This window comes from Euprymna scolopes, chromosome 12, assembly GCF_053919585.1.
Source record: "Euprymna scolopes isolate OS-2025 chromosome 12, ASM5391958v1, whole genome shotgun sequence".
Lineage (NCBI taxonomy): Eukaryota > Metazoa > Mollusca > Cephalopoda > Sepiida > Sepiolidae > Euprymna > Euprymna scolopes.
The window spans coordinates 135624665-135639302 of NC_136493.1; the positions used below are offsets into that span (position 1 = coordinate 135624665).

At 34.2% G+C, this 14638-nt stretch overlaps 1 protein-coding gene across 1 annotated transcript in view; it reads left to right on the forward strand.

The window, feature by feature from the left end:
* The first annotated feature begins 5362 nt into the window (after positions 1-5362).
* The window catches only part of LOC145291502 (ras-related protein Rab-22A-like), a 31510-nt gene continuing 22234 nt past the window's right edge, over positions 5363-14638 (forward strand). The window contains exon 1 of the mRNA XM_080137425.1: positions 5363-6367. Coding sequence (XP_079993551.1) covers positions 6066-6367 — 302 coding nt within the window. The 5' untranslated portion in view covers positions 5363-6065. The remainder of the gene's footprint in view (positions 6368-14638) is intronic.

Consider the following 14638-nt stretch of genomic DNA (forward strand, 5'->3'; position numbering starts at 1 on the left):
AGCATAATTATCAAAGTATACTTATGCAAATAGATATGAAAAGTCTTTGTTAAAGTTTGTGCCATATTTCCATGGAGTACAGGCGCGAACGCAGACCCCACAATTTTATTATACCCTCCCTATTTAAGTTAAAACATACGTATCAAAGTATTATTATGTACATTTATATCAAAAACACTTATAAACGTTTTTTTTTTTAATTTTTTTCCATACTTTGGGGACCAGGCGCGAACGCATACCCCACAATTTTTATGAACCACCGTTCTGTCAGATCAAACATAGCCATTCCTGATCCTCAATACATCTTCTATCATTATATGTAATCAGTTTTTTAAAATAGTTGTTGTTGTTGTTGTTGTTGTTGTAGTAGTAGTAGTAGTAGTAGTAGTAGTAGTAGTAATAATAATAATAATAATAATAATAACAATAATAATAATAATAATAATAATAATATTTTTAGACTAAGGAACTCTCTGGTCCTGGATATGACCTTAAACTATATCCAGTGTAGAGGCCCCAGCTTGCGAGCTTTGGGGAGTATGGAGCCACCCTTTAATTGCTATTATTTCCAGGTCCACTCTGACCCAGAGTGGTAATACCTGTTAGGGTCTCTACTATGGGTTGAATAGAAACCGACTTGAAAACAACAAATATATTCTATTAAAAAAATTTTCTTCAAAATCTTTGGATTCGGCATTAAATAACCTGAAAAGAGTTGATATGCCATAAAACAAAAACAACCAACCAACCAAGGAACCAAGGAACTCCCATATACTGCGACACTGGAAGTAGTAAAAGTATGCCATTATTTTCAGTCTGAAGATCCACAGCATCCTTTCAGCTTTTCTTGTGATCAAATCTCTCTCGATTGTTTGCTTTCAGTTAATTGAGATGGGTATATATGCTGATGACACTATACTCTATGGCAGGCACGACAGGAAGACGAATGAACACATTTCTAAAGAAATGGCAGAAACACTAGAGGAAGACCTTCAATCTGTGGTGGAATGGGGACAAAAGTGGTTGGTCACGTTCAATGCTGCCAAGACTAAACTAGTTTCATTCAATAATTACAAGAAACCCTCTCTACCACCTATAGCAATGGCCAACGACTCTTTATCTGAGAGTACATCTTTCAAACTCCTTGGTCTAACGTTCACAGGAAACATGAGTTGGAACAATTACATTGAAGGTATCGCCAGGGCCGCTGCAAGAAAGGTGGGCTCTCTCTACCGTGCTAGAAAACTACTAACACCCGAAAGTATCCTGTATCTCTATAAGGCCACCATTCGCCCATGTATGGAGTATTGCTGTCACATCTGGGCTGGTGCATCTGCTACTAGTCTCTTGCTCCTTGACAAGGTTCAAAAGAGAGTCGCAAACCTGATAGGCCCTGAACTGGCATGTAAGCTTGCTTCAGCCTCTATCCCATCGAAGAAATGTTGCATCCCTCTGCCTTTTCTACAATTATTTTAGTGTGAATGCTCTGACGAACTACAATCACTTGTGCCCCCACGACGTGAGCACCCTCGACAAACCCGACAGGCTGCTAAATCCCACCCCCACACTGTAGAGATCCCTAGATCTAAAAGATCTTTTTACTCCAATAGTTTCTTCTTCAGAACCGCTAGACTCTGGAATTCCATTCCAGGTCCCTGCTTCCCCAACAGTACTGACGTGCAGAAGTTTAAGTGTAACGTGAACCGACATCTTGCTGCCCAAATCCCAACATACTACCCCAGTAGTTGCTGCCCCTGATAGTAGCCCCCTACACCAAAGTGGCAATTTGCCTTGTTTGGGGTGAAAATGTAATTAAAAAAAAAAAATAAATTAAAAATAAAAATTTTTTTGGTTTTCATCTTCTTTTTCCATCAGGGGGTCCATTGGAGAATTTAGTTGACAATTCTCTGTGTGGCAAATCTTAATGTATGTCTGAGCGAGCCTAGACGTCATTTGCAGATTACTGACGATACCACTTATTACATAGAAGTATTATTATTATTCTTTCTTACTCTTATATAGAAATAAAGAAACTTATTACAGGGTGTAATGATAAATTTGTGGCCTTGCAGCTTTATTTTAAAACTTTTATTAAAAACATCAACTTTATATAATAGAGCTGACATCTATTCAATGTAGCCGCCTTTAGCCTCAGTCACCGCCTTGATACAGGTCCGGAACTGGGAGTATGCCTTTTCCACATGTGTCAGCGGGAACTCGATAAATATGGTGCCAAACGGTGGCGATCTCACTGGCTTTGGGAGGTCATGTTCGTGATGTTCTCGACGTATGATCAAAGAAAGTAGTCCAGCAGGTTCAGGTTGGGTGAGTAGGGGAGGGTCAGTGAGAGAAGGGTACAAAGTTATAGCACTCCTTCTGAAGCCAAGACTGGGTCTCTTTGGACTTGTGGGCTGGCGCCAAGTCCTGCTTCCACACCCAGGGTCTACCAGCGGCCACCTGATTGCACCAGTGGACCACCATACCCTTCAGCACATCTAGGTACACTTTGGTGTTGGCTTTCAAGCCGGCTTTGAAGATGTGAGGTGACAAGATGTAGCCCTCGCTTGAAACCACACCAAAGACCATAACCATTGCTGGAAACTTCATTGAGCTGTGCCCTCAAGTGTTAAATCGTCCGGATGCTAGCAATGGTCCTGTTGTCATAACTTGAATTGGTAGAGAGCATGAGTTGTACAGCGGCGCATCTCTGCTCTCGCTCGTTGAACATCTGATTGGCTATCAAACCCAGTACTATGAGAACATATAAAAACACATAGCAACATTGATTTCATGCAACAGCCAGACAAATCTTCACAAAGATAAAACGTGGAAAATTTTGTGAAGCTTCATTGCCATATATATTTTCAAAACTAACTAACTAACTAACTAACTAACTATATATATATATATATATATATATATATATATATATATATATATATATATATATATATATATATATATGAATTCAAGTTTACTAAATGAATAATTTGGGAAACTTAAAGTGCGTATAAATATTACTACTAGGATTTATAGGACAACCAGATGAAAAGGCTCAATATTTGAAATAGATCATTAATATATTTTACTCACATTCACCCCCTAACAAGGCATATCGCCACTTGGACGTAAGAGGCTACTATTTGGGACCAAGCCTAGGAAAGATTAACAAGATGTTGGTTTACATTACATTTAAACTTCTGCATATCAGTACAATCAGGGAAGCAGGAAATGAATTTCAAAGTTTAGCTGTTTGAGGGAAGATGAGTAGAAAGCTTTCTGGCATTTAGGGACCTCAACAGTGAGGGGGTGTGATTTTGTTGCTAAGCAGGTTTGCCAGGAATATGTACGTCGAGGGGACACAAGTGTAACGAGTTCATCAGAGCACATTCCATTAAAATATTTGTAAAATAGGCACAGAGGTGCAACATTGCAGTAATGGGACAGGGGTTGAAGCTTAGTTGACAAAGTGGAACCTATTAGATTGAAAACTCTTTTTTGGACACTATCCAAGAGGGAAAGACTAGTGGTAGATGCACCAGCCCAAATGTGGCACCAATACTCCATGCATGGGCGAATGGTGGCCTTATAGAGGTACAGGATATTCTGAGGTGTGAGTAATCTTCTAGCACAATAGAGGGAACCTACCATCTTTGTAGCAGCCTTCGCAATGTCCTCAATATATTTGTTCCAATTCATGTTGTCCATGAATGTTAGGCCAAGGAGTTTGGAACAAGAATTCTCAGGTAGGGTGTTATCTGGATGCTAATGCACTTATTGATCCGTGCTATTTTTTAAATAGTATTTTCAAGTTGAATTAAAATCTTATGAAATCTGTTTTTATTAAATTGTAAGGTTTAAGTAAAGAATAGGTACAAAACACCCTCCCCTCCCCATGTTAAGAATGGCTTTCTAAATAATAACATTATTATTTCAGCACGGATCAATATGTGCATTAGTACCGTTATCTATCATGGATATCGGTAGTTGGAGAGGCTTTGTAGCGAGCTGCTACTACTACGAGACTAGGCTGTATTCTCACCTTAGTTCTCTCTTTCTCCCTACTCTTTTCTCTTTTCCTTCCTTTCTTCTTATACGTCATCAGCGGTTCCAGTCAATGAAAAGCGAGAACGATTTACGAGGGACATTCGAGTGAAGGAAACGGCCTTACTTCCACGGCGACTCGAGACAGAACACACGCCTCACTCCTCAACTCCCGTTAGGTAGCCAAGAGGAGCATTGAACATTAATACAGACTTTACAAAATGCACTGTCTTTCTTTGTAACCCAAGTTTCGGGAAAACACACATATATATTGGATATATAAAACCTCATGAATTCATAACAAAGTCGCGTTACACGTCCTCATTTTTATAAGAAGACAATGTTTTCTTTTACCAGTATTTCTTTCTATTTCAGCGCTCCAGTTCTCCCTGTTATCGGAGGCGCCCCAAAGTGGGAGCCTACCAAAATGGTGACCTCTAATTAGTACCCATGTTAATGTATGGTAATAATACCATAGCTTCTTGTAATTGTTAAAGGAGAGCAGTTTTGTCTTGCTAGCATTAAATGTAACCATCCATTTACGGCTCTATTCCAATAGGGTCTGGAGGTCATTTTCTAACGATTCTGTCATAAGAAAGAAAATTAAATATTTAATTTCCGTTCTTATATATACATGCAGAGAGGGATAGCTAAGCGAGATATGTAACTTGTTAACTTGTAATTATAAATGATGCCCAATTAGAACCATTACCACAAAACAAAACATTTTCAACTGCAACAGAATCCCAACACGAAAGTATATTTTAGCATGCATTCATTAAAGTATATACGAAAAAAAGCCTTAGGTAAAAAAAAAAGTTAATTAACTCATATTTAATATAATAATAGGTATATTTAACCATAAGATCAAAATGTAGCACCTGTTCCGATGCTTCATTTTTCTTGTCCTTGGTCAGTGAGGAAGAAATCCTACTAAATTGAAGCAATTTTTATTTTTTGTCCAAATTCTCGGTTTCTCTTTTTGGAAAGCTGAATTTTCCCCACATTAAAAACTGACATTGTGTTTAACTCTGCCATCATGGGGAGGTAAATAAAGGGGATATGTATTTTTAAACGCATTTTATATTAAAAGTTTATTTACGTATTTCGGTTCTATTAAGGTTGACCACCTTCCTGTTACTGGAATCAAACAGATATTACATTTTCATTTTATACAAAAGATTATCTTCTTTTTTTTGGGAAAAAAAAAAGAATAAAATAATAATAATAATGGTATTTTGAGCAAGGGAGATAACTTTGTGTTAACTATATATTTTCTTATCTCCCTTGATAGTCAATGCAATATCGTTGACTTCCCGTCACCTGATTATTAGAAAGAGGAAAATGGCTGTGCTTTAGTAGTCGACCGGTTGTATCGTGGTTTTCTCCTCTTTCGTACGGCTGTTTGCTTTACTTGCTTTTGAGGCCCGATATACTTTTTTTTCTTGTTAGACGACGAGCAAGCTTGGCTCTCGTTTCGCTGTTTATTATCCTGAAATCTACGGAGGTGTTAACATTCGAAATGTTTTTGTCTACTTGTTATGATTCCTTATCTTCGAGAAGCAAACATTAATAGAAACGACGGTGTAGGTCAAGATTTTAATTTGGAAAACAAACACACGTAAAAAAAATCAAAAAGAGAAAAAAAAAAGGAAACCATTAACTAAAAAGAAAAGATCAACTCTATTTAAAATGGATATTTACTAAACTGCGATCTATTTTAAACAAATTTTGCAACGAAAGAGAAAGAAGAACTTAAAAGAAAATGGAATAAATTTGGAACGAGAACAACAACAAAAAAAAACGTATTTAGATTAAAACAAACAACAAAATACTAGTAAGAGTACTTGAAACGGATATTCATTAAAAATCACAATTTGTTTTGAATAAATTCTAGCGCGGAGACAAAACTGAAACAAAAAGAGCGCAAAAAAAAAAAGAAGAAAAAAAAGCAAGGTGCGCGGAGCGCGGAGGGTAAATAATTCCCCCTCCCCCCTCATCATCTTTCGTTCTCCAAAATAATGTCTTTACGCGATGTGAAAGTTTGTCTCCTGGGCGACAGCGGTGTCGGTAAGACGAGTATCGTCCTTCGTTTTGTGACGAATACTTTCCGTGAAAACCCGGGCAGCACCATTGGGGCTTCATTCATGACGAAAACGTTGGTCGTCGACGACGCGAACAACCCGGACAGCAGGAAGACGTTCCGGTTTCAAATCTGGGACACGGCTGGACAGGAGAAATACCGGGCACTTGCCCCCATGTATTTCCGGGGTGCAGCTGCCGCAATTGTCGTCTACGACATCACAAAGGAATCCTCCTACAGGTAAACAAAATACTAGTCTCGGGGCCAAATCTGCAGCCGTTTTGGATGGGAGCTTAAAGAGTGTGAATTCTGGATAGTAGTATTTTCTTAACACCCTACAAAATAATGTTTGATGCATCTACAGAATTTAAACCGAATTTGTATATATATATATATATATAGAGAGAGAGAGAGAGAGTGGTCCTGACGTAAATAATAACGTTATTATTTAAAAAGCCATTCTTAACATGGAGAGGGGAGGGTGTTTTGTACCTATTCTATACTTCAACCTTACAATTGAATAAAACAAAACATATCATTAAACTTGGAAATACGATTTAAAAAATAACGCGGATCACTCTCTGCACTAGCACCACCGAATTAAACGAAACCTAAAAAAATGGATTAGGGTTTTAAAAGAATCGGTTCAGATTATGTATAAGTACCAAATGTTTAACCCGTTACTATAAACAGTCAAATGTTTTATAAAATTTCTTTAATTATAAAAATGCTATTTATGCAGTACGGACAGTGTTGTATTTTTATTTTATTTTTTCATTTTGATGCTAATGTATCTGTTACCGCACTATTTTTAAACAGTATTTTCGAGTACGAGTTAAATTCAATTTTTAGGATATTTTTTTTCATTAAATTAAGTGAAAGTACAGAATAGTTACAAAAAAACACCCTCCCATGCTAAGAATGGCTTTCTAAATGTTATTTCAGTGCGGTAATATAGAGGCACGAGTACCAAATGTTTACGGTATCTTTTTTTATTATTAAATTGAGAGTACAGAATAGTTACAAAACACCCTCGCCATCTCAAGAACGGATTTCTAAATAACATTATTTTAGCACGGTCAGTATTCTGCATACATATTATAAAAATGAAGACGCATTAAAAAAAATAAATCACTTAAACATTTCTAATCACCATTTGTTTAATATTTGACACTTGAGATAACAAGGACAAGCAAAGTACGTGTAAAAATCTAGGTTCTAGTGCACTTCTTGATCCGTGCTGAAATAATGTTATTTAAAAAAGCCATTCTTAACATGGGGAGGGTGTTTTGTATCTATTCTTCTTACAATTGAATACAAAAAAACAAAAAACAAAACGTAAAACTTTAAATTTGGAAATACGATTTAAAAAAATAGCGCGATCAGTAAGTGCACTAATACCAAAATCTATTGTCACGGACCAAGGACAATAACTCAATTCTGTAAATCACGCATACGAGCAACTTTTTTTTTTATTTTTTTTTTTAGTAACTATAGGGGCGACCAGTTATAAAGTTTTAGTAAAATCAGTGATTTGAAATCACTGAAACTTTTATCTTCTAAAATTAAGGATTGGTTAGTTTAAAAAAACTTTTCTTTCAGAAATAGTTTTCTCCTCCCCATCTTTATTATTCGTTTTGTCATTCCGGACTTAGGGCTAGCATTGGGTTATTGTTGTATCGCGTTCCCCGTCATCATCATATAGAAAATAAAATATACCCGCCTTAACCTCAACATTAAGTTTGTGATTTTAATCGAAAATAAACGATAATATTTTATGTTTTGATTATAAAGTTTCATTCTAGCTATGTCTTCTATCCAGAAATTTAAAAACTTTGGAATTTCGTACGGTCACAAATCGCTGTGATTTTTTTATGTACAACAGGGGGGGGGGGTGCTTGGTCGTAATTCGTGTTTGTTGTTGAACCGTGTAATTGTCGGATAGAAAGTTATATATCTGATTATGTTGCTAAAAAAATAAAATAAAATAAAAGCGAGGCGCTTCTGCACTTGTGTTATTGTGCTACTTTTTAAATAGTATTTTCAAATTAAATTAAAGCTTCACGATATCTTTTTTATTAAATTGTTAGGTGGAAGTACAGAATAGTTACAAAACACTTTCTCCTCCCTATGTTAAGAATAGCTTTAACGTTATTTCAGCACGGTAACATAGGTGCACAAGTACCCAAAACGATCTTTCTCGATCGTGCCACTATTGTACAAACAATTCAATATATATATATATATATATATATATATATATATTGTCACTCTTATACGTATTGAGATTTAGTAAAACAGTTTTGTTTTGCTTATACTAAAAAAAAAAAAATTTTTAATTTATAATTTTTACGGTTATTTGTAAAGTTGAGAAGGAAGGGGCGTTTCCATCCAAACTTAGGGTTGAGGTTTTTTTTTTTTTTTTTGTACTCATGACGTGCTGAAATAATAGCGTTATTTAAAAAGCCATTCTTAACATGGGAGGGGAGGGTGTTTTGTACCTTACAATTGAATAAAAAAAACATATCGAAACTTTAATTAAACTTGGAAATACGATTTAAAAAATAGCGCGGATCAGTAAGTGCATTAGCACCTTTTTAGGTAGGAACCCCCTGTTAAATAATTTAGTGCGCTATTGTGCGCAATTTTTTTTCTTTTTTCCGCCCGCTTGTACAGTTTAACATCCCCTGGTAAATATAGGAAAGTTCCATCCGCGACAAGGAAAGATTTAAATGCCCCCCCCTCCATGTTAAGAATCGCTTTCTAAATTTGCCGGGGATGTTAAACTGTACAAGTGCCCCTCCCCTTTTTTTTTTTTTCTTTTCTTTAAAACAAGTTCAATAGATATTTAATTATGTCGTTCCTTCAACGGCAATCAACAGCAACAGTGCAACAGTGCAACACTAACCCTAAGTTCATATTGGCAAAGGGCGGGGGTGTAAAATATTTGGTTCTGGCAACGCATTGAGTCGTTGGTAATTTTTACAAGTGCAAAGATGTTGTGATGTTCCTATTTACTTTGCCTCCCCACGGGGGAGTTAGACACCCAGGGTCGTTTTTTAACGTGGAGAAAGGAACAAAAATTAAAAATTGTCTGTCTTGAAGGATTTCTCCCCCACTGAAAGAACAAGAAATCTAAGTGTAGCATCTGAAGAACAGATAGTACACTTTGAGATATTAAATCTTTTATTCAGGCAAAAAATGAACATAAACAAAACTTAGGCACAAGGCCAACTCAAAAGGGAGGAAAACAATGGGGGTCGTTGGTCATCCTTGTCAGTCTAGAACTAAACAAAAGTTTCCTTAGCTAGAATCTTGTTTCACCATAATATCGCATTCGCCCTTTCGTACTTGAGGACGTCCTACTTAGCACCCAATTTTTAAAAATATTTTTTTATTAGCGTGTAAAAACAAAAGATAACAAAAAAGGCAATACAATAATTCGTTTGTGTCGAGGGCGGGGGGGGGGGGGAGAAAAAAAAATACCAGTAGTGGTTAGTAGGGCCCTCCCAACCCCGTCTGGTTGATAGCCTGCCCAGTCCACTTTGGTTTTTAAAGGAACCTGAGCTCTTGTGGGTCAGTCTCTAAGTGGGGATGATCTCTAGATGGGACGAAATGGAGAAGTAAATTTTGGGGGGTGGGGATGCGGGGGTTAGATACTACACTTTGATCTTGCCCCGAAGATGCCGTGATGTTCCTAAAAAAAAAATGTAAATGAGGGTGTCATTTTATTAAGAAAAAAAAATAATTTGATCTTGCTGTTCTCATGTCTGAGCAAGAAAGTTGATCATTTCAAGTATAAATTGCAAAAATTTTATGTGATTATGATGAAATTAGTATTAGTGAATTTGAAGATAAAGTTAATTCAATTGTTTGTACAGCAATCCCGTTTTTTTTTTATGTGGGTTAAGTTGTCCATCTCTAGATCTGACTTAAGATGCATCCTGTTTTTATTTAAGTGTTTTAGATTTTTTTTGTTTAATAAATTATATTTTGTTAACATTAACAAACTTTACTTCAGTGTTAACAAAAAAAAAAAAAAAATGGCTGATATTGAATTTCACATTAATTTACGTTGCCAAATGATTTATCTTAGATTTATTTTATTTTTATCTCAATTGACACCGATCCAACTCTTTAGCATAACATAACTGATTTTATGAAACGAACGTATACAACCCACTCCCCTTGTACCATTTATTTATTTTATACTTTTTATTTATTCTTACATAAACATTTGGGTATTGCTACACATTCATGAGTATGTTTCGATCAACTAGTTGTAATTAGCCAGAGATCTCATCTGGCGATGTTGCTTTACAAAAGTTTAGTCCTTAATCTATTTTAAATAGATTAAATACAATATTTTAGAAATACAAATTTATATATAAAAAAAAAAGTTCGGAGGGAAAGGCTATAAGTACTTCTACTGAATTTGAACCAGTTTTTTTTAATTTTTTATTTTTTTTAACCCTAAACTAAAACCAATTGTAGCTATCACAAATTAAACGCACTGCAATCTATTTAACGATGCTCATGCCTTAAGGAAGATGCAGTCTAAATAAGTGCAACTTAACAAGGTCCAACAACCCCAGAAGTCTCCATTGCCACTAGAGTAAAAAAAATGATTCTCCGTTAGAATTTTTTTTCTCATTGTCTCTATCGACATCTCAGTTCATTTGTGGATTTGATGAAATTATGGCTATTTTTTTTTTCTATTTTATTTACAATAGCCCCCCCCCCCCAAAAAAAAATAGGTAAAACAAATATATAAATGTCATCAAAGGCGTCTGTTTTACTTTTCTACCTATCTGGGTATTTTCTTAGTGGATTTAGCAGAGAAGTCAACAAACGAGAAAAGGGTCTAAAATTCAAATATATCTCTTCTCTATATTAATAAAATGGAAATAATCAAAATAGGATATATTTGAAGTTTTAAGGAGATTTTTTTTTTTAATAAATCTCTAGAAATTGGCAATCTATTAGGTCTCTATATTAATAAAATGGAAACAATCAAAATAGGATATATTTGAAGTTTTAAGGAGATTTTTTTTAATAAATCTCTAGAAATTGGCAATCTATTAGGTCTCTATATTAATAAAATGGAAACAATTATTCCTCTCTACAAAAAAAATAACCTGTCTATTTTTTCCAACTATTATTGATTTCATTCAATATACTTAATTCCTACAATAAGTCCGAGGAGAAACACTCTTCCAAACAAATTATAGCACAATACTTCCCCACTCATTGTTATGTTCTTCTCCTAGCCCAGTTTACAGTTATCAAATATTTCATAGTCTGATTATTATATGCATCTGTGATCATTTCGTTTTCTCATTATTGTTGAACACTCATCCTATATGCAAATAATCAATGCTCCCTGATTTTTTTTACCTTAGGCACTTTGATTGATCGCTCAGTCATGTCATGGATTCTCAAATTGCGTTTTCAAACACTTTTAGAATGACTTTGTTAAAATCTAATATGTCTTTCCTTAGTCACTTGTACAAAAATATAGAAATTTGCTATACTACAACAATACCACACCGACTTTTAGAATGTTTACGGCGAACAATACATGCATATCTATTAGTTTCTTTTCAAGAAACACTGACAAAGGATCCATTTTCCATGAATACATCATAATCCACACTGCCCAGATTATTCATTTAACGCTGGTATACAAACAAACACGGTTTTTAACTGGCCAGCAGCCAGTTGCTGCTTCTTTTTAGTTAGCTTTTCCTTCTTCAGAGTCTTCGGCTTCCTTGCCATCATCTCCTATTTTTTCTTTTAGGTAAAACTTCTTAAACAATTCCATAGGTTATGTTTACAGGATGGGGTATAGACTGAATAAATGAGTTCTTAGAGGTATAACTTTCTATTCTACAGTTTAAATGCTTCACAATTCAACTTTTCATAAAAACATTACATCAAAACATGAAACATGGTCACAACAGAACGTTATTGGACATGTTAAAAATATTTTGCAAAATAGAAATCTGAATAATTTCCTTGAGAACATCAGATTTTACAAATTGGGCTTACATTAATATTTTTACTTAAAAAAAACAAAACAAAATACTTTTGTCAATTATATTTGCAAGCTTCTGCATTCATTTACACATTAGATAAAAACAGTTAAAATAGATTGCGTTAATGTTTTCGTAAATATTGAACATATAGGCAAGGTTTTCACATTCATTAAAGGGACACAATTGGGTGTATTAATAAAAGGTTTTTAAAAAGCAAATGTGAATATTAATTTTTTAGAGAACATAGTTTTACAAATAGTGCGTAAATAAAAAATGTACTTGAAAAAAAAAAATCAAAACGCGATACATTTCTAGATTATATTTGCGAAAAACATTTATCTGAAGGTATTTATGTGATAAAAGATGCATGCCTGTGGAACTCTCTTCCGTTTGCCTGTTTCTCATCTGACTACAACGTGGATGTCTTCAAGTACAACATGAACAAATTCCTGATGAACCGCCCCCTTAAGTAAGACACGTTATCAAATCTCCAATATTAACTACTGTACACACAATAACCCTTATCCCCGAGTGGCTTCTAGGCCTTGATAAGGGGTGACCTCCATGTAAAAAAAAAAAATAAATAAATAACTTACATTCATATCTACACTCTCATACAAAATCCACTCTGTGTGTGATTTCCTTCCTCATAGGCCTCGAAACGGCTGAGCCGATCTTTTACAAATTTCACACAAAGCTAATTTTAACATTAAAAGTTGATTTATTTTTTTATTTTAAAAAAAAATTTTTTTTTTAAATATTTTATCAACTTACATAAAAAGAGCTATGTAAAAGATGCTAAAACCGTTTGAATTATGCAAATACTATCAGTAGTTCAAAAGTTATGAGACCTTTAAGTGCCAAAATTTATGCTTTTCCGTGAACGTTTTTCTTTAGAAAAAGTGGGTTAAGTTACGGACATTTCAATAAATTCAGTAATTTCGCCACCATTTATTCATTTTTCATGCTATTCCCAGGAAACTTGGCAGTCTTGTGTAAAATTGTGTTCTCTTTCTGATTATGCACTCAAATCTGATGTATCTCTTTACTAGAAGACATGAATTATAAATTAAGATGTACAAATTTCAATTTTTTTGAAGTGGTGCATGGGATTATACAGTGGGTGTCTATTCATGAACAAAACTAAATATTATATTGGTATTTAACTATAGCTTTATTGAGAGTAGGTATTTACCTGCCTCCCCATTAAAGGAGAGCTTAATCTTGGGTGTAGCCATTGAATGCCTAAAGAGCATTAATGATCAGTATTTCCTACTCGCTTTAAAGAAAAGAAAAAAATTGAGTAAATATAAATAATTCTCAGAAATAAATCGAAGAAAATTTTTCATATCTATTTTCTGTAAAAAATGGGAATTCCCGTAGTCTACCAGAACTTATGCATTTTCTTATATTATATTATTCTTTTTTATATGAATTTTCAATTTTGTAAATCCTCTACCTGACCCAAAATATATACCCCTATTTTATGAGATGCAACTATAAATCGTACTCTACATGAATGCTTGATGTAGCTTTCACAGTACCAGGATACTAGGAATCCTGATAAGCAACGACTATATATTCACCAGTTGATCATAATTTTTGTCATTTCTATTCTGTTGTTTTACTGAAAATTCAACTATGTAAACAAAGAAATAAAACGGTAATTTTTTATCTTGTTTCCACCTTAACATTTAAAATGATTACTTTTATAGGTTTTAGGGTATGCTGAAAACGAATATTGCATTTAAATTTTTTGCAAATAAGTAGTTTTCCGGATAAATAAGCAATGTCATTTCTTATGTTATCACTGGTGGCTATCTTATTACACGCGAGCGCAACCCCAGCCCCAACCCCGAGTACTAAGATGGACACCAGCAATAACATAAAAAACGACATTTCTTAATATCCGGAAGTTTACATATTTGCGGAAAATGTAAATACAATATTCGTTTTCAGCATACCCGAAACCTTTAAAAGGTAGTCATTTTAAATGAAAATTAAGGTAGAAACATGGGAAAAAATTTTTAAAATGCATCACAATAAAATTCTTTATTGGACTGCCTAATTATTATTACTGTTATTATTTAAATATCCTCAGTTAAAATAAAAACGGTTTTGTTTAAAAAATACGAAAAAAATGGTCTTGACAATGAGTTAAAAAAAAAAATATATACAAAAAAATATTAGAAACCCACTCAATAAATATCACGAGGACATTTATTGGTTAGGTTTCTAACAATATTTTGTATATTTTTAAGTCATTGTCGAGATTTCAAAGACATGAGATACCACGTGGCTATTTTTCTTGTGTTTGTGTAACGCTCGACACTATTTGTTGAAATAAACACACATTTTACATTAAATAAATATTCTAGGAACTTATCTAACTAGGTTGAAGAGTAACTTATCTTGCCTTTGGTAATATTTATTTGGGTGTTTATACACTTATGTTACTGCGCTATGTTTTTCA